Source organism: Sebastes umbrosus, chromosome 10 (assembly GCF_015220745.1).
Source record: "Sebastes umbrosus isolate fSebUmb1 chromosome 10, fSebUmb1.pri, whole genome shotgun sequence".
NCBI classification, from domain to species: domain Eukaryota; kingdom Metazoa; phylum Chordata; class Actinopteri; order Perciformes; family Sebastidae; genus Sebastes; species Sebastes umbrosus.
This window is the reverse complement of record NC_051278.1, coordinates 30,218,189-30,237,742: the sequence shown is the minus strand read 5'-3', so window position 1 is coordinate 30,237,742 and position 19,554 is coordinate 30,218,189. Positions and strand designations below refer to the sequence as shown.

General features: G+C 42.6%; 1 protein-coding gene across 4 annotated transcripts in view; it reads right to left on the bottom strand.

The window, feature by feature from the left end:
- LOC119495861 (spectrin beta chain, non-erythrocytic 1-like) overlaps positions 1-19,554 on the bottom strand; it is a 152,700-nt gene that overhangs the window by 32,283 nt on the left and 100,863 nt on the right. For all 4 annotated transcript variants that reach the window (XM_037782753.1, XM_037782754.1, XM_037782751.1 and 1 more), the window contains 21 exons: positions 19,432-19,512; positions 16,672-16,787; positions 15,219-15,331; positions 14,911-15,098; positions 13,432-13,549; positions 12,783-12,941; positions 11,839-11,934; positions 11,250-11,456; positions 10,465-10,618; positions 10,139-10,290; positions 9,790-10,008; positions 9,581-9,661; positions 8,546-8,752; positions 8,175-8,386; positions 6,402-6,539; positions 5,181-5,301; positions 3,958-4,173; positions 3,383-3,802; positions 1,287-1,489; positions 706-796; positions 432-578 (listed from right to left, as the gene is read on the bottom strand). In XM_037782753.1, coding sequence (XP_037638681.1) covers positions 432-578; positions 706-796; positions 1,287-1,489; positions 3,383-3,802; positions 3,958-4,173; positions 5,181-5,301; positions 6,402-6,539; positions 8,175-8,386; positions 8,546-8,752; positions 9,581-9,661; positions 9,790-10,008; positions 10,139-10,290; positions 10,465-10,618; positions 11,250-11,456; positions 11,839-11,934; positions 12,783-12,941; positions 13,432-13,549; positions 14,911-15,098; positions 15,219-15,331; positions 16,672-16,787; positions 19,432-19,512 — 3,439 coding nt within the window. The remainder of the gene's footprint in view (positions 1-431; positions 579-705; positions 797-1,286; positions 1,490-3,382; positions 3,803-3,957; positions 4,174-5,180; positions 5,302-6,401; positions 6,540-8,174; positions 8,387-8,545; positions 8,753-9,580; positions 9,662-9,789; positions 10,009-10,138; positions 10,291-10,464; positions 10,619-11,249; positions 11,457-11,838; positions 11,935-12,782; positions 12,942-13,431; positions 13,550-14,910; positions 15,099-15,218; positions 15,332-16,671; positions 16,788-19,431; positions 19,513-19,554) is intronic.

The window sequence follows — 19,554 nt, the reverse complement described above, 5'->3', positions numbered from 1 at the left end:
AGGAGGGTACAGCGGCTACACGTGAACGCGCATATGGGAGCGCGCATGTGTGACGACCCGCTACATTTATGCGCGTACAAAGTTACAAATAGTCCCTTTAATATGATCTAAAATGTTATAATGTGTGGAACATTAAACTGATAATAAATACTTTACTAATGCAAACAGAATGCAATTGTTATCGTCTCTTATCAACTATGACACAATATATCATTTATAAACTAATTATTTCACATTACACAAACTAATGATAAAATAATATAAATTATAGCATTATTAATAATTAGTAAACATTATTAATTATCATTTCATTGTTTGTTAACAGTAAAATAACAAGACGTTTATTTAACTTTCAAGTTACCATTTATAAATGATGGTTATTATAGAGTGTCTTCCCTGTTTCCTCCCCTCCTCCCCTCCTCCCCTCCTACCTTATCGATCTTGTCCAGCCACTCCTTGTTGGACTGCAGCTCGGCCATGAAGGCCTGGTGTTTGAGCCACTTGCTGTGGAGGTTCCTGGCCTCGTCGTACGACATGTCCTGAGCCGTCAGCATCTTCTCGTTGATCCAGAGGGACAGCTGAAGACACACACACACAGCAAATTATCTCAACTAAGAACCACAAAAATAAAAAAAATTAAATACTCGAGGACTCTCCGCTGAGTTATTGCTGAACAGTTTTTCAGATGAAGTATGTGTGCTTTACCTCCTGGCAGTCCTGCAGGAACTTCTGCGTGTCTCTGTTGTCCTTTAGCCTCGTCAGCAGGTCGCTGGCAGCCGCTCGGTTCTTCTTGTGTCTGTAGAACAATAATCAATATGTTAACAATCTATATGAGTATTTTTCTGTGACTACCTACACCCAGTTTTACCTGTAGGTTTAGAACATTACTGTACTTCCAGAAAGCTGCTATCAAACTAATTTGATCTGTTAAATATCCGATACATGGCTGCGGCTAACAATTACTGCCCATTATAGATTAGTCTGTGATGTATGAAAAGTCAAAATTAATAACAACCATTGCAACCATGAGTTATCAGAACGCAGACTCATGTCTTAAAATGTTTATTTTGTCTGATAAAAGGTCAAAAATACTCAATGCCTGTCATGTGAAATGAAGAAAATAAAGCAAGTCTACACATTTGAAAAGGTTATAGCGGTTAATGTTTGGTTACTGGATGACAACTGAAATGAACTATTTACTGATTTTCTCACAATCACTCTTACACACAAATACACGGCAGTGAATAACACAGATCCCCCGGACAGACTAGCAGTATCTCGGTCACCTCTGGTCGATGGAGTCCACCTTCTCCTGGATGCGCTCGGCGTTGATGTTGCCGTCGGTTACCAGGCGGCGTCCGGTGTCGACCACGCCGGCGATCTTCTCCTCGTTGGCGTCCATGGTGGTCATGAAGTCCTCCTGCTTCTTGATGGCGGCCTCGGCCCCCTCCAGAGTGGTGGGCATCTCGGTGTGAGCCAGGACGTACTCCTGAAACACACACACACGCACACGCACACGCACATACATACATACATACAGTTAAGTCAGCTTTTTTTGTCATCTGCACAACAACTGAATGAAATTGGCAATGAAATTCTTTGTTCTCAGGCGCCCTCCAACAATGCTACTATAATATGTATAAAAAAGATAATCACACTATACATGAGAATCTAAAATGATTATTATTATTATAAAATATACTACTGCGATATTGTAATATAGACAGGATAATATGTGCAGATATAAACAGGAAGTGATATTCAATTCAATATGCTTTATTGGCACGAATGTGAAAAGGACAATATTGTCATATATATCTATATATATAGATATATACAGAGTATATATCTATATCTATATATAGATATAGATATACAGAGAGAGAGAGAGATAAAGTAAGTAGAAGACAGACAATAGAAAAGACGTTAACGTGTAATGAGGAAGTTCAGCCACTCAATGGAGCCTCCTGCTTCACGTGGTGAAATGATGACAGGGTCAAGGGGCCTTTTAATGGTCTAGAGTGCATGGCGCAAGTGCATTCAGGGCCTGTCCAACTCCACTTTTGCTAGTTACGCTGCGCATAATCTGGGCACAAAGTAAGGCGCAAGGGGCGAAGTGGTTGTATTTAGTCTCTTAATTAATCATACAGTAGGTGTGTTTTGAGTGTAACGCAAATCAAACCAATCAGAGTGTCATATCACATTCCATTCAAAAAGACAGGGGAGCCAGCACATTGGCACATTACTATTTAAAAGGCAGATTCAGCAAATTAGAGAAGTGCCTGAGAGCCTCACTTCATTATATTCCATTATAATGGAGCGCTGCTAAACATCTCTGCGTGTGTAACAAGCAGAGTGTGCGCATGTTGTGGGCCTGCCTATGTCGTTGCATCTTACTATCTGAATAATGCGCTCTTTAAATAGCATGAAAATACTGCGCCAGACTTTAGACCAGGTTTTTTTTGGTCAGTCGCTTTCTGCTGCCTCGAGACAGCAATGCGCCAAGAAAAAAAAACGTGACCACACCTCATTTTAAGACCAAGGCGTGAAAATGACAACTGCGTCGGTCTGACAGTAGTAATGAAAGTTGTGCTGCGCATTGCGCCTCTTTGCTCCAGGTGTAAGATATGTCCCAAAATGTCCAAACGAAATATTTGGAGACTTGGATCCAATTTGATGAAAAGTAGAACATAATGTTCGTTGTACTTTTTGAATATGTAAGCATTTAAATAAAGCTATTTATCAGGTAGAATGTGTGACCTGTTAATCAGTGAAGGAACGTTTTTATCCGATAGTCCAATTGAAAAACATACAGAAAGTAATTTAAACTGTCGCTGTAATGAAGGACTTCTACCACTTGGTGGCAGCCTCTGACCTTCTCACAGTCAGAGGATCCAGTCCTGGAGGATGGAAGGACGAGAGGTGAAGGACAGAAAGTCATCTGAAATATGTCCTTTGTGACTTTAACGTCATGTTTTGTCCAAACCAACAGTTCAAACGCAGAGACATCCAGTTAACAATGACGTACGAAAGAAAAGCAGGAAATCCTCTTTGATTAATTATCAGCATGTCGATTAATCAACTAATTGTTCTAGCTCTATCTTTTAACCGCTTATCCTGTACAGGGTCAAGTGGGCTTGGAGCCTATCCCAGTATGCACTGGGTGAGGGGTGGTGTACACCCTGGACAGTCTGTCCCAGGAATAGTGTATGTGTGTGATATAGATCTGGTCTAACACACATGATACTGGACTGGACGGACGCCCAGTCGGAGATTTATCACAGTGAGTGTGTGTCAGTATCTCAGGACTAATGAGAGAATGGTCACTCTGTGGTCAGATCACAAGACAACAACTGCAGGTGTGATGACATCACAGGTTTACCTGGTTGTTGAGGAAGGCCTCGGCCTGCTTGGTGTCCCTGAGGAACAGCTGGTAAGCATGGGACTGGGACAGCAGGTTCTGTCGGTTCTCCCACATCTTGTGCAGCTCGTTCCAGCCGGTGTCGAGCGCCTGCAGCCGCTGCCGCAGGAACATGTACTGCGCGTCCGTCTGGCCCTGCGTCACCATCTCGCCCATGTCCCGCATCTTCTGGTAGTCCTCCTCGTAGTTGCGGATTTCGTTCTTGATGTTTTCGTGCTGGGTCAGCAGCTTCTCGGCCTCGGCCAGCGTGTTGGGCATGTCCTCCGAGGCGATGGCCGTCTGCGTCCGGGACAGCCACGACTGGAAGTCGTCCAGGTCGCGCAGGAACTGCTGCAGCTTGCTGGCCTCGCCCAGGGACTCCTCCCGGTTCTTCATGGTGTCCTGGAAACAGAAAACAGAGGGGGTCAGATATTCACAGAGAAGTTTGTTTCGATCACGTATGATGAGCCCTTGGTTGGAAATTTTTTTTTAATTTGCTGTTGATGCTTTAAAACAGATTTCAGGTGCTCATGTACGCTGTGATGATACCCTCCTACCTTCATCTCGTCCCAGACGCCAGTGATCCCGGCCAGACGTCCCTTGATGGCCTCAGACTGCTCAGGGTGTTCTGAGGCCAAGCGGTCCGCCTCTTTCCCCAGGTCGCCCAGCTTGTCTTCAATGGCGGCCAGGTCACGCTCCATCCCAGTCAGCTTCCTCTGCAGAGCCATGACGCCGGCCAGGTCGTTCCCCAGCTCCTGGGTCGACTCGATCACCTGGAGGAGGACAGGGAGCGGGGGGGCGGGGGGGGGTAGTCAAGAGTTTTATTACAGTAAATAAGTCACTGCAGTGTAGCAATTGTACCATTTTGATGGCAGAGGTGGGCCGTCAGGGCCAGAAAGGTCTCCGAGACATAGACTGAATCTGACTGAAAAATATATATTTTTTTATAATTTCATATATTTTCATGAATGCTATGCTTCAAAGTTCGTTCCCATCAGTCTATTAACGTCAGTTCATTGCTACTCTCTCTCTCTCTCTCAGTTGTGCTGCTTTAAGTGCAGCCCAAACAGGAGCTTTTATTCAATCAGATCCCCACATTTCAATTTAATACCACTTTGTTTTGCCCTGATATTCCGGGTGCTTTGTAATCAGATGTCGCTTTAGCTTGGCTAGTTTCATGGCTTCGTTCGCTAGCAGTTAAAGACACATGACGCATTTTGGTCTCCCGTTGCTGTTCTCAATAAAACCATACACGATATACAGTAATTGTCATCCTATTTTCTCAACTTAGCTAGTTTGGGCTAAACGTAACTTGTTAAGCAGCAACAGGAACGGTTCAATGTACCCAGAGTGAACTGATTCATGGCAGATTGACTTGATGTGTCACAATCCTATCAGAGTCTCTATTGGCCCAAAGCTAACGTGGGTGGAAGTAATGGACACAATATGCTTGTTTTATTAGCGCAAGTGGTCCCCATCTGTAGATATGTACTTTTTAACGACACAGCACAATTTTATAATTTGTAGTAAATTATTTCGCGGACCCCCTGACAGAGTTCCATGGACCCTTCGGGGTCCCCGGACCCCACTTTGAGAATCCTTTTTTTTGGCCGCAGTGAAAATGTTGTTTTTGAAAGGCTAAACACCAACAAATATGGATTGAAGCAGAATATTTCATTAGATAAAATGTGATGATTCTCAGGCAAGTTCTGCAGTTATAAGGAGCTTCTTTTTTTCTCTATGTTTCTAAGCAGGTTTATGGATTTTGCTCCGTTGGTACCTTGGTCTTCTCTTTGATCCAGGACTTGGTCTCGTTACACTCCAGGTGGTAGTTCTGGACGCCCAGAGCCGAGCTCAGGCTGTCTTTCTTCTGGTCCACCAGATCTCTGAACTGACTCCACCTGGACGGACAGAAGGACAGACAGAGACACTATCAGCAACAAAATGAGCTACCACTGAAACTGAGCCAGGTACCTGCCAGGTTGGTTACCTGCTTAATCACTGTTTAATTACTTTATTAGGATGACCTGAATCTCATCTAATCACAGTGTGTTTACCTGTTTAATTCTATCATATTCAGTCACAGTCTAAATTTATTTTTACCTGATTTGTCTTTATTTACCTGTTCATGTAATTAAAACTGCAGTTGTTACTGTTCAATCTCAGTTTAATAACCTGGGTTATAATGTAAAGATATCCATTAAATCACTTGATTTATTCTGTTTGTCTTCCCTTTAAATACATTTCAATGTAAGCGACCTATTTATTCCTCGTTTTGTTGCATGTTTAATGCAATAATTTACCTTTTTTATCTTACCAAATTTAGCTTTTCAATCTCAGTTTGACAACCTGAGTAATCAAAGTTTATACACCTGCCGAATCCTGGATTAGGTCATTTCTTAATCAGTTTATTTACATATTCAATCTCAGTTTATTTAACTGTTTGATCCAGGTTTACAAGTCTGTTTAATTCCAGTTCACCTCACTTTGCTATATCCCAGTTTTGTTGCCCAAATTGTCAATAATTCCTGTCTAGTACCCTTTTTACCCACAGGGTGTCAAGTGTGTAGAACCCCCCCACCCCTCCCCAAAGGCTGAGGACACTAGCTGCTGAACCATAATCATGGCACCTGCACTTTATGATGATCCACTTATTTATTTGTCTACTTTGTGATTTGAATGTTTTTATGGTTGCTTTTAATGTTTGTTTTTACTGCAAAGAGCTGCTAAACTGTTTTTTCGTTGTTTTCAATGACAATGACAATAAAGTCTCTATTCTATTTTAATCCCAGTTTGGACAGCTGTTTAACCCCAATTCATTACCTGATTATGTTTTAGCTCATCTTAATTGCCTGTTTAATTCCAGTTACAGTCCGTGCTAAATAACTTCATCATTTGAGCCTCCCCTTAGTCTAAATTTAGTTTCCCATTTAACCCAAATTAAAGTTAACTAAATTGCTTTTTAGCTGTTTATGAGCTGGTTTAATCCCAGTGAGGTTACCTGGTGTTGAGTTTGTCCTGCTGGGCTTTGATCTCCTTCTCACTGGGATGTCCGCAGTGGATCAGTTGCCTGGCAACCTGGTTCACCACAGCAACCCGGGACGCCTGGTTGTTCATCTCCGGCTCCAAACTCTCAAACCTGCACAGAGAGACAGAGTTACATAGAATGACAAACATCAGCATTTAAATTATGACTTTTTAATGTTTAATAAAAGTGACGAGTTCTGTCAGTAACACTTCCTTTAAAGACCTAGAGCTAGTGAGTGTGTCTTTTAATAGAAGTGTTGTTTATGTTGAGAAGAAATTAACTGTTTTCCTAAATATCTCGCTCGTCCAGATTCTCCACACATAGTTTTTATGTTCATACGGCTTATGAGGTGTGGCGCAAAAAAAACGCTGGCGCTGTGCCGTTATGAATCTTCCAGAGAACCTGATATGGAGAGGGCAGAGGAGAGTACCGGCAGCTTGTGAGAAGCTCCGGTACGCATGAAAAAGTGTCTGTACACCAAGGAGTAAAATGAACAAGTGCCTGACAGACACACTTGGCTGACAGACAACTAAAGTCCCCCGTCGTGCAATTCCACCTTAAACTCAAAATGAAACTAACTGTTTAAACAATAAAACAAGTTTCCTGCTACTGTTCAGAGGAAATGTCTGATAATATCTGCTCTATCCCGATGTATCGGTCAAAGAGAAGCAAAGCTTTTTATAAATGCTTTTGAAAATGTTCGATGAGTTCAACAGGTTTGATGACGCTATTGAGAGAGAAAAAAAAGTGTGAGGTAAGCTTGAAGTGAAAAGTGTTCTCAGCTGCAGCTTCAGCTGTTCAGTTACACACACGCACACACAGTTAACCAGCGTCTGGGAAAGGATCCATGTGATGCTTTGTGGTCAAACAATATGGAGAGACAAGTGGCTGAAAACCAGAATCAGAGGCTTCTGTGAACCAACTGTGTAACCACAGTCCAAAATACACACACACACTCACACACACACACGCACACACTCTTAAACAGTGTGGAACCTGCAGTCTGGTGTAAATAACAGTTTACTGCTCTGGCTCCCACAGTCCCACTGGGACCAAACAACAACCAGCTCAAACTGATGGAGCTCAAACTGGGTTTAAATTAAAACCCTGCTGGTTTTACACATTCGATTCTAATAACTACAAATCATCTGTTTTAAATTCCTTCTCATAATTCACCAAATCCATCATCAGTGCTCAGATTGATTTGTTCCTCTCGGGTAGAAGGGACAGTTTGAAAATGTTCGGTGGTGGTGCTGACAAAGTAGAGCTGTCAATTCATCAGTGACTGATTGAGATTTATGAAATTGTGAAGGACATTTTTCACTATTTTCTGACATTTTATAGACAAAAATCGCCCATCTTTAAAGGATTTGAGAATCCATTAGGGAACGGTAAAGTTTTAACAGAGGAAACATTATCTTTCTGACTGACATGCTGTTGTTTGTCCTCTTGGATTGATTTTTGTAAACGAGAGAATCAAATCAAATTAAGAGAATTAATCAATTCTATAATGTCGGCGTGTCCATAAACGCACCATCAAAGGGGTTAGTGGATGAGTTGTTCACTGTGGAAAATGTACAGCAGGTTTACTATTTCTTTAAGGAGAAACAGTATGTTTAAAGAGTACTGGGACTTTAAGGAGAAACAGATCATGGCAACAATGTAAAACCCAAACTCTTGGCTCACAGATGTTGCTTGACAAACACAAAGCGTGGCCTCCGCAGACAGCTGTGTGACTGAACTCACCGGTGCTGGACGACCTCCAGGTCCTCCAGTTTCTCTGGGATGTCCATGCTGTTGAGCCACTGCTCCTTCTCGTCGATCCACACCTCGCAGGCGCTGGCTTCGCTCAGCATCCTGTAGAGAGCCAGAGCGTCCTGCAGCGCCTGCTTCCTGAGCCGCGTCAGCTCCACCACCTCCTTATAGCGCTCCTCGATGCCCGCCAGCCGGCTCTGAACCTGCAAACACACCCAACACCCACCGAGGCCATCAGTAATCGCAGAGAAACTAAAAACCAAATGATGAACACGATGACACGGAGTTCGTCTCGGCTCTCATTTTAGACTCCTCAGCGGTCATTGTCGTGTTTTAGTGGTGTGTGTGTGTCGGAGCTCCACCTCCTCAGAGTTAGCCTTCTCGGGCGGCAGCGTGCGAGACTGTTCGTGCAGCGCCTCGATGACGGGCTGGTAGCTGCCGATCTCCTCGGCCACGTCCTTGTGTTTCTTCACCAGAGCCTGAGTGGAGAACTCGTCGTGGCCGACGTCCACGCTAGAGACGATCCGCAGCACGTCCAGCATCCAAGTGTCGATGTCGTCGGCATCGGCCTGCAGGTAGAAAATCAAAAGTTTAATATAATCAATAAATCAATAAAGTCAATATTTATTGTCCAGGTGTCAGCATTTCTCCTGCAGACCAGAATAATGAGGTTCTTCTCTATTCATTTTTGTTAACCTGAGCAAAAAATTAATAAAATGTATTTTTTAGGGCTGTCAAAGTTAACGCAAATTCAAATGCCACAAAGTTCTTTAACGCATTAATGCAACTTGATTTTGAGCTTGTAGCGGGCTCAAGATACTGGTATCATATGAAACTAGAAAAAAAGCTAAGGAATGGGCTTCAGTTTGCCATGGTATGATTTGAGCATATTGTTTTATGCTAAATGCAGTACCTGTGAGGGTTTCTGGACAATATCTGTCATTGTTTTGTGTTATTAATTGATTTCCAATAATAAATATATACATACATTTGCATAAAGCAGCATATTTGCCCACTCCCATGTTGATAAGAGTATTAAATACTTGACAAATCTCCCTTTAAGGTACATTTTGAACAGATAAAAAAATGTGATTAATTTGCGATTAATTACTATTAACTATTTTCATTGATTGAAAGCCTTAGTATTTTTTTTGTTTCCTTTAACCAATGTTTTATATATGTATGAAGATGTCTGACCAGAACAATTTTTTTTTTTCAGGAGAACAGCAATAAATATTGTTCTCTTTCAGGCTGCTAGATAACTGGGAAGAACTGAATCGTACAAGGTGGAAGACACACCGAAACAGCGAATGGAAAGTGTCGCTTTGTGTTTTCAAATCCAACCAATCGATTTCTACGAGAATATGTGAAAATGCTGCTATGAAAAGTGTTTTCACCTGGAACTGGTGCTGGTTGCAGGCCTCCTGCAGACGAGCTTTACGGACGGCAGAGAGACGCTCCAGAGCCGCCCACTGCTCCTACAGAGGGGGGAAGGAAAGGAAGGAAGGAAGGAAGGAAGGAGTTAGGAAACAATGCGATAGTTACGTCAGATGTTGGATTTACTTTTAAAAAACAGATTTAACGTTTCCTCTGAGGTGCGGCGTACCTGGATGTCCTGGATGCGTTCTTTGATCTTGTCGGCTCCAAAGTGGTCGTTGGCCACCAGCTCCTCGCCCTGCTTGATGGTCTGCTGCAGGTGGGCGGCTCGCCCGCTCATCTCGTCTTCGAAGGCTTTGTGTTGACTCAGCAGGCGCCGAGCTCCCGTCAGGTCCTTCCCATAATCCTCGGAGGACAGGATCTGTTCCTTCTCCCTGATCCAGCCCTCCTACAGACCGCAGACACACACACACACAGGCGTCAGTTACATCACCTCAGAACTAACTTTTGAATTCTGATGAAGCCGACTGAAGTGTCTATAAACTAACAATAATTATGATAAAAGTAATATTAATAACCTCTTCGGCCATTTCCCAGAAGAACTTCCAGAGGCGGCGGGACTCCTCGAGGCGAGCTCGCCGCTCAGCCGCCAGCTGACTCAGCTCCTGGTAGCAGAAGTCCATGTGAGCGACCCGGTCCCTGATGATCTGAGGGTCACAGGGCTTATAACCTGAGGAGGAAGAGGAGGAGGAGGAGGAGGAGGAGGAAGAGGAGGAGGAGGAGGAGGAAGAGGAGGAGAGGATATTATTGTTTTGCTCATTCATTTCTGTCTGAACAAACAACTAAAAGATTTAATAAATCTAAAATGTCTTCATCCATCCGTCTGTCTGTCCGTCTGTCTCACCCTCCATGTCATCAGCGAACTTCTGCGCGTTGCGGTTGACGGTTTTGACGCGGTCGGCCTGGATGCTGATGTCGGCCTCCACCAGAGCGTGTTTCTGCAGCAGGTCCTCCACACCCAGCAGGTGTTTCCCGTAATCCTGAGAGAGCAGCAGCATCTGCAGGGAGAGGTCAAAACACCCTCTAATGATTGTAGACATGTAGGATTTAATGCCAATAAATTAGTAGTGCACTAATATTGACGTGTTCAGTTTCTACGCTGCATTTTAACAGCGAGTCACTGGATCAGATTTTCAGGATAGTCTGCTGAATCTCTTTACAGCAACACAGACACAGAGGGCGCTGTGGTGTAACTCGGTCCATCCTCCTCTACTGTATCTCCTCAATCCAGAGCCAAACACGTTCATCACAATCACATCCTGCATCCTTTTTTTTCTTCCACAACAAAACAAAATGTGGAAACAGACAGAAGTGGCTCAATTTAAACCTGATCCGTCTCTGACTGTAAATCCAGGATGAATAAGATGTCGCCTCACCCAAAAGAACAACTCCAAAGTTCAGAGAATTAGGACCTATTTTGTCAATTATAATTAAAAGTGTTCTCAATTCACCTTAACCGACCAACTCATTATTTTTCTGAGGAAATATTAAACATGTTAAAGTCGACTTTCTACAGTTCAGGATGTAGAATCTGACAAAGATCTCAGCAACAACAGTTTTCCACATTTGCAACTCCAGATGTGTTCGAAGGTTAATCCCCCCATCCTGATTGGACCCGTGGATCCGTACCTTCATCTCGTCCATCCAGTCCATGATGTAGAGCATCTCCTGGAAGACCCTCTGCAGACCCAGGGTCTGCTCCAGCCTCAGCCTGCGGGCCTTCAGCAGCTCCAGCAGGTACTCCCATAGCCGGATCACGTTGTCCTTCCTGGCCGTGATGCGTTTGATGTCGTGGTAATTCTCCGACTCCATCTCCCTCGCCACGGAGACCACCGCCTGCACCGGTGAGAGGGAAGGGATGAACGGACAACTAAAGACACGTGGTGCCTTGTTTTGGGTTCCTAACACTACAACACATGTCAGAAACATAAATAATAGTGAAATGATAACAGTGAAATTTGATTTTTATAAAACTACAAACAAAATCAATCTTTTGATTTGATTGTGGAATGAAGACAAAATACACCCATCTCATCATGGTTTAGTCCCTTTTAATCAGGGTTTAAATGCATCTGATCGAGGCTTATATCTGTGCCATCAAGGTTACTGATCCGTGTTTGTATCGATCCAATCAATGGTCCCGTCTGATCAAAGCTTCACCAGTTTGTTCCAATGTGATTCTGCGTCTAAAGCTGCTCTCCAGCCGCGTTGAACTGACCTGAACTCGCTCCTCGTACGCTGCGATGTCCGTTTCTATGGCTTCATGTTTCTTAGTAGCAGCTTCTACGGCCTGCAGGTCGAATCCAAAGTTATCCTGGAGGAGGAGAAGGGAGAGGAGACAACGAAGGGAGAGGAGAAAGGAGACGAGATGAGAGAGGAAATAAGAAAGGAAACAAGGAGCGGAGAGGGGAAATGAGACAGGAAGAGGAGAGAGGAAAGGAAACAAGCAGAAGAAAGAGGAAAGGAAACAAATAGAGGAAAGGAGAAAGGAAAAAAGAAGAAGAAGAGGGAAAGGAAACAGGAAGAGGAGGAAGGAGAGGAAAGAGGAAAAGAAACAAGGAGAAGAAAGGAGACAGGGAGAGGAAAGAGGACAGAAAACCAGGAGAGAAGAGAGGAAAGGAAACAAAGAGAGGAGATAGGAAAGAAAACAAGGATAAGAGAGAGGAAAGAAAATGAGGAGAGGAGAGGAGAGAAGATAGGAAACAAATAGAGGAAAGAAGAAAGGAAACAAGAAAAAGGAGGAAGGAAAGGAGGCAAGGCGAGGAAGGAGGAAAAGAAACAAGGAGAAGAAAGGAGACATGGAGGAAAGAGGACAGAAACCCAGGAGAGAGGAAAGGAAACAAAGAGAGGAGATAGGAAAGAAAACAAGGATAAGAGAGGAAAGAAGAAAGGAAACAAGGGGAGGATATAAGGAAGGACAGAGGAACACAATTATTATCATCATACGACTTTTATGAATGGATTAAAAATAACAATGAACATGAACAGGACTAACTGACTGCTTCTTAATCTGACAGGTTTATACTATCACATGATCTGGAGGAAAATATTTCACAATATAATATTGCAACGGCACAAAATCACACATATTTTGTATATAAAATATAGTGACATTTTTTTGTAAAATATGAGAATATGGTAAAAAGGAAGTGTGTGTGTTACCTGGGAGACCAGCCGCTGGTTCTCACTCAGCCACGTCTCTCTCATGGCGGCTTTGCGGTCGAAGCGTCGGGCGAGCTGCTCCAGCTTCTCCTGACGAATCAGCTCCGTCCTCAGAGCCAGCTCCCGCTCGTGCTCCGCCTTCTCCAGACGCTCCCACGCCTAAAACAAACACACACACAATATCATCAAATCAGTATTAACACAACATTAATAAGTATAGGTTTTGAAAGATTCCAATAGGTGGATATTGTTATTATTATTGTATTGTTATCTTAATTATGCTGTTATTATTTTCCTTTTCATACATACATCTCTGACATTGTAAATACTGATTTATATTTTTTAAGTACAGTAGATTTAATGAATCACTATTTTCTCATATTGATGCAAATAACTTTACATTGTTATCTTTATGTTTTTTGATTGTTATTTTAATAAATAGAAGTCAAATGTTATGGGAAGAACTCTCCCTCAGGTGTTGAAATGATAATGAAATACTGAGTAAAATAAGACATTGTTAATATTAAAATGAAGTATAGTCTGTATTTACGTGGAGAATTTAAACAATAAACCATTTCTCTCGATCACAGACAGATTAGATGATGAAAATGTATATACCATATATATAATAGAAACGGCGATAGAGTACCTTGTTGATGTCAGAGATGAGCTTGCCCTCTCGAGGAGTGTAGACCTTCTGGTTGTTGGCTCTCATCTTACTCTGGATGGTGAACAGAAGAACCTCCAGGTTTCCCTTCTCCGTGAACCTGCACACACATACACACAATCAAACGGTGAATATGATACATCATTATATTATTTTTAACATCACTGTGTTTTAGTTTCAGACCTTTGGTCTCAGTTTCTGGTTGAACGACGCCTGAGTTGAAAAAATAATGGCAAACTTGCTCAATACAGTGAAGTCTAATTCATCGACTCAAACTGAGTAACTGAGAAAAATCAACATAAAGTCTACAAGAATGACACATTTTAAGCTGCACAAAGTTCATCTTAATTGCAGAGCTGCCGTACTGCCTATTGTTCATGTTTTTGTGTCCACTCCCTACTCACAGACATAAATGCATTAAACATAAACCGCCGCACCGTAACTACTTCACAGACACAGAGCGAAGAGAGGACCTCAACTCAACAACGCTACCTCATGACAAGTAACCGCGGCAGTGCTACTGCAGGGCTGAGTTTTCTCTTCCATTCTCCAGTAAACGTGCGGCGGCGACGCGCTTTGAGTTCAGGCTGGTGCACGCCAAAGGTAGAGTACGAGCAGGGAGGCATCTGATTGGTTCTTTCCAAGCGGACCTCGAGGCAGTGATTGGTAGACATTTTTACAGGATTACAGCAGCTATAGATGACGTCTCTTTTCCGCTCCTTTTTCAGAGCTCATCAGTAATGGATCGCTGTCGGGGTGTAAAGACCATTTCAACCAATATAACAAATAGTGGAGACTAGAGAACATCGTCAACTCTGTCTTTAAGTTTGTGAATATTTAGCGCAAATTTTTACAATTTTCACATTGTTTTGAAACTCACTTTATCATTTGAGCTTGATGATGGTGAGGACATTTGTCTTCAGGTTCATTTAGCCGTGTGTCAGGGAGATGTAACCACAAAGTCTGAACCTCCCTCATAATTACAAAACGCCACGTTTCTTCTTTTTACTGCAGCTGCTGGTATGAAATCATTTCCCAATCAGATCTGCTCCGACTCTTTCCAGGAAACATTGTCTACATTTCTGCTCCGATTCAGACTCAGCTGGTTTGGTGGGAAAACTTCTTCTGAAAACAGCTTCGGGAGGTTTAAGACTGGATCTGTAAACCCCTCACATTAATAGATAATCTGGGCCGGACATCGGTACCGACATGTCCCAGACCAGATTTCTCCTCTGGTTGTCGGGAGGGGTGAATCGGGGATAAAACATGTGTAGACTGAGCCTAGTTTTTATCACTTCTCTAACCAAAGACACATAGTGGGGAAAAAGTAAACCAAAGATACTAGAAACTTTAGAGACGCGATTCTTACTGCTAATCAGCATTACTATTAAGATTAGCCAGTAACACCATACACCATGGTAAAGTTCTCATAGTGTGTGTGTGTGTACAGTATTCACTGACTTTGGTGGTTTCTCCACTGTGCGGTACGTGTTGAAGGCCTGCAGCTGCTGCTGGACTCCCACCAGAGAGTTGGCAAACTTCCTGTTGTTGAGGATGATGATGGTCTGTTCGATCCACTCCAGCAGGTCTGACGCCAGAGACTCGTACTTCTCGATCATCTTCTCCGTCTCGATGGCGTTGTCCAGAACCTGGAAAAAACAAACCAGAGGAGGAAACATGTTTAAAAAAAAAAAAAAACACACCAGCATGGTCCTTTAATGTCTGCTGAGGTGAGAATATACGGGAGGTATAAGGAGGTGGGTGGTCACCTTGCCGATTCTCTTCCCCTCCACCTTCAGCGCCTTCATCTTGGAGAAGTAGTGGTAGTAGGTCACCACGTAGGTGATGATGGACTTCTCATCAGGGTGGTCCACGCTGATGTCTACGGATACACACACACACAGAAAACAAAGATCAGTACTGTATGAACATGCAGGTGTGTGTGTGCAGGGGCGCCTTAATATGACTCGAGGTCCCCGGGGGCCCTCCAATCTCTTCACAATATGCCACGGCAACTTTAATTCAGAACCCCCCCCCGTCAACAGACAATGACAAATATTAAATGGAGTGCCCTCCTGATCAGTAAACAGAATATGAAACTCATCATTACAAGACAATACATCAATAAGTCAAGAAAAAGATTATTGGTTAAAGGTTATTGAGCCCAGCAGGCCTGTGTGGAAACACAAGAAGTTCAGTCTTTTCAATTAAAAACCCACAAACATCACAGACTAAGAACCGTCATAAATCTTGGGTAGAGGTTTGGGGGTCCTCCCCCAAGAAAACTTGAAGATTTTTGAAATAAAGCTATGCAATTTTACATCATTTCGGATCATTATTATTACTATAGATAACGCCTAAAAAGTTTAAAAACAAAACTTTCTGCACTTAACATAATCATTATTTTATTATTATACACATCACAGCCTTCGTCTGAAAATTTAATTCTGTGAAATCATATTTAGTAAATCAATAGAGCATATTAAGAAAACTTTGAAGTAATGTTTCATTGATTATATTCATTCTAGCCTATAGCCTAGACCCTGGGTTCCCAGCTCCACACCTCCACACCTCCTACCTGCTGCACTTCTCTCTGCTCTAACACACCTGAACCCGCTGATGCTCAGCCCTGATCCGACAGTAAGGGATGCCGAATCGCACCAGGTGTGTTCAAAACATACTACTGTTGTGTTATTGATTTATTTCTCACTGCTCGGAGCCAGTTAACTGATGACGATGACAGCGGTGCGCGATGGTAGATGGGCTACAGCGAAAACACACGCATGTTACGGATTCACAGTGTTTAGAAAATAAACATTTATAACGCAGGCAGCGACAGTCCTCTGGTACAACTACAGTAGGCTACCTAATGTTAATTTGTCACTCAATTAGTGTGATGAACATCGTGTAATCAGTGCTTATCATCACGCATTAGTTAACACAGTGACTAGATGATTCGCTCTCATCGCTGATATTATGTACTGCTTTTGCGGGACATGAACATTGTATCGATACATTACAGCGGCCTCGTTCTCTCTCCCCTTCCCTTCCCGTGCCGTGCGTCAGCTCGTCCAGCCGCATAATAACAAGGAAAACCCTGATGTTATACATATTTTTATGCTCGTGTCTCGTGAGGCCCCCTGGAACTCGGGGCCCAGGGCTTCAGCCCATTATGTGTGTGTGTGTGCGTGTGTGTGTGTGTGTGTGTGTGTTGTCCCTCACCCTCGGCGTCCAGCAGCTTGGTGAGGCCCAGGTGTTGCTCGGCCAGGTTGAAGGCATTCTGCAGGTTGTGATGAGCGTTTGATTTCTTCAGCTTATCAAAGTCGATCAGGTCCGGTCTGAAGACAACAATAAACACTTCATAATTAATAAACTAGAATGACCCCCTTACAGTTGTGTGACTCCACCAACCAGTCAATTTCAAAGTCCAAAATGTCATTACTTCATCATTTGATCCTGTTAGACATTTTTGTGAAATTGTCATAATTAGCATATGAATTCTGGAGTTATTGAATTGAATGAATTCTTAAACGTGTTTTGTGAGGTCGCAGTGACCTTTGACCACTAAAAATTTGAGTCAGTTCATTCTTGAGTTCAAGTGGACGTTATGGTTATGGCGTTCATGAGAATGGGATGGACGTGGGAGGCCTAATAAAATTAGAAAAAGAGAAAAGCTCGTAGCCAGCGGGAGTTCCCTCAAAGGGGAGGACTACAGGATGTATCTCCAAAGCCTCCTCAACACAGCCAGGGATAAAACTCTGGTGGAGATTCTGGTGAAAACTTTAATTATTTATAATGCTGTTGGCCTAAAATTATTCTCAAAATACTGGAATCAGATTAAAATACAATGACATTATCTCCCTCACACAAGAGGACAGCCCTGGCTCTGATTGAAACTCTTCCCTACAGTTTGCTCTCATCGGTCTTATTCAGCTGCTGTGACCTACAATATGACCTCACTATTGGTCGCTTGTAATGTTGGCGGGATGTGGATAAGTGACTAATATACAGCTGTACTCGTCTTCAGTGTTTTCCTATTAAACTGTTCCAACTGGAAAGAAAACAACGATTCCAGGTCAAGTGGAGGTTTCAGTCGAACACAAAACCACAAATGATCAATGACCACTTAACCAGGGCCGTCAGAGTCAACGCCGTAATAACGCGGTAACGCAAATTAGTATTAACGTCACTCATTTCTTCAACACATTAACGCTCAAATCTAAATCTCTCAAATATGAAATATGCTCAAATCATAACATGGCAAACTGCAGCCCAACAGACAACAACAGCTGTCAGTGTGTCAGTGTGCTGACTTGACTATAACTTGCCCCAAACTGCATGTGATTATCATAAAGTGGGCATGTCTGTAAAGAGGAGACTCGTGGGTACCCAGAAAACCCATTTACATTCACATATCTGGAGGTCAGAGGTCAAGGGACCTCTTTGAAAATGGCCATGACAGTTTTTCCTCTCCAAAAATTTAGCGCAAGTTTCACAACCTTAAAATCCGCACATTGCTTTAATGCGTTAAAGAAATTAGTGGCGTTAAAATGAATTTATGTTAACGTGTTATTATCACGTTAACTTTGACAGCCCTATTTTTTTTTTCTCTCTGCTTTTCTTGCCCGCCAGCGGAAAGTGATGCCATGAGACCGGTTTGAATGCTGCTATAATCATGTGAAACATTCTACACAAAGTAGCTTTAAAGAGAAACTATCTCATCACCACTTTATTATCCATAAACAACATCACATCGCTCCTCATGCTGTGCCGTACCACTGCAGACAGTCTGTCCTTTAATAACTGCAGAGTCTCAGCTGATCAGTCAGCAGACTGTTTCCCTCAAACCAAACTAAGACTTAAAACATGTCTTTATGCACACTACTCCAAATAGTATTGAGAACAGTCCCGCAGCAGATAGAAAAAAAGAAAACTTCATTTTCTTTAAGTCCAAAGACGCTCCACTTCTGTTCAGTGTAGGGTTGTCAATCGTGATTGATCGCATGATTGTCCACAGTTAATCACGATTAATCACAAATTAATTGCACATTTTCTATCAGTTCAAAATGTGCCTTAAAGCTGCAGTGGGTAGAAACGGAGCAAATATGATTAAAAAGAGTTATTTTTATAAAACGGTCACTACATCCTGACAGTAGTGCATGAGACATGTAATCTGAAAAAATCATGTGCCTCTGTGTCCTCCGGTGCTCCTAATGGCATCTGCAAGAGTTCACAGACCGGAGGAAAACAACCGATCAGAGCCGAGCTGGAGCCTTGTCGTCTCTGAGCAGCTGTCAATCACTCGCAAACTCCGACCAAACGGTCAAACTAGGCAGCGCTGATCAAATATGAATCAATATTCTGTTACTGTAATGCCTATTTCTCTCCTCAAATGTTCTCAGAAACATCTTGTAGTGTACTGTTTAGCTGTAAAATGAGAAAGTTTGTGACCCGGCAGCAATGTTGAGATCAGTTGAGGAAATACCGAGCACCACCCACCAGCCAATAGGAACGCTCTCTCTGTCTCTGAAATGACCCGTGATTGGCCAAAGTCTCCCGTCACGGGCTAGATTTTCTAAAGTGCAAAAGTCCAGTTATCTCTCAGAAGGTTATTATGGAATTTTTTGCCCAATGATTCCAAAAATGTTCTGCCTATTGAAGCTTTAAATATGGATCATCATGTGATTAATCGTGATTAAATATTTTGCATGCGTTGAAAATGCAGTTTTTATTAGAAAAAGGTGAACTTCAAACATATGCTACAATCTTCTGCCTGTATGAGAACAATGAAAGTGCTTTCACTAATGTTTGGTCCCAAATGAACATTATTATCGATGAACAATGAATGTAAAATGATTCAATGAACTAGAGTAGTAGTAGTAGTACTAGTAGTAGTAGTAGTAGTAGTAGTAGCAGTAGTAGTAGTAGTAGTAGTAGTAGTAGTAGTAGTAGTAGTAGTAGTATTAGTAGTAATAGTAATACCTGTGTTTGTGGATGAGAGCGTTGAAGGCCATCCCGTCTCTCCAGCTGGTGCTGAAGTTGTGGATGTTGACGTTTGGATATCTGGACAGGAAGAGGAAACAAAGCTCGTCAGGTTCTCATGTC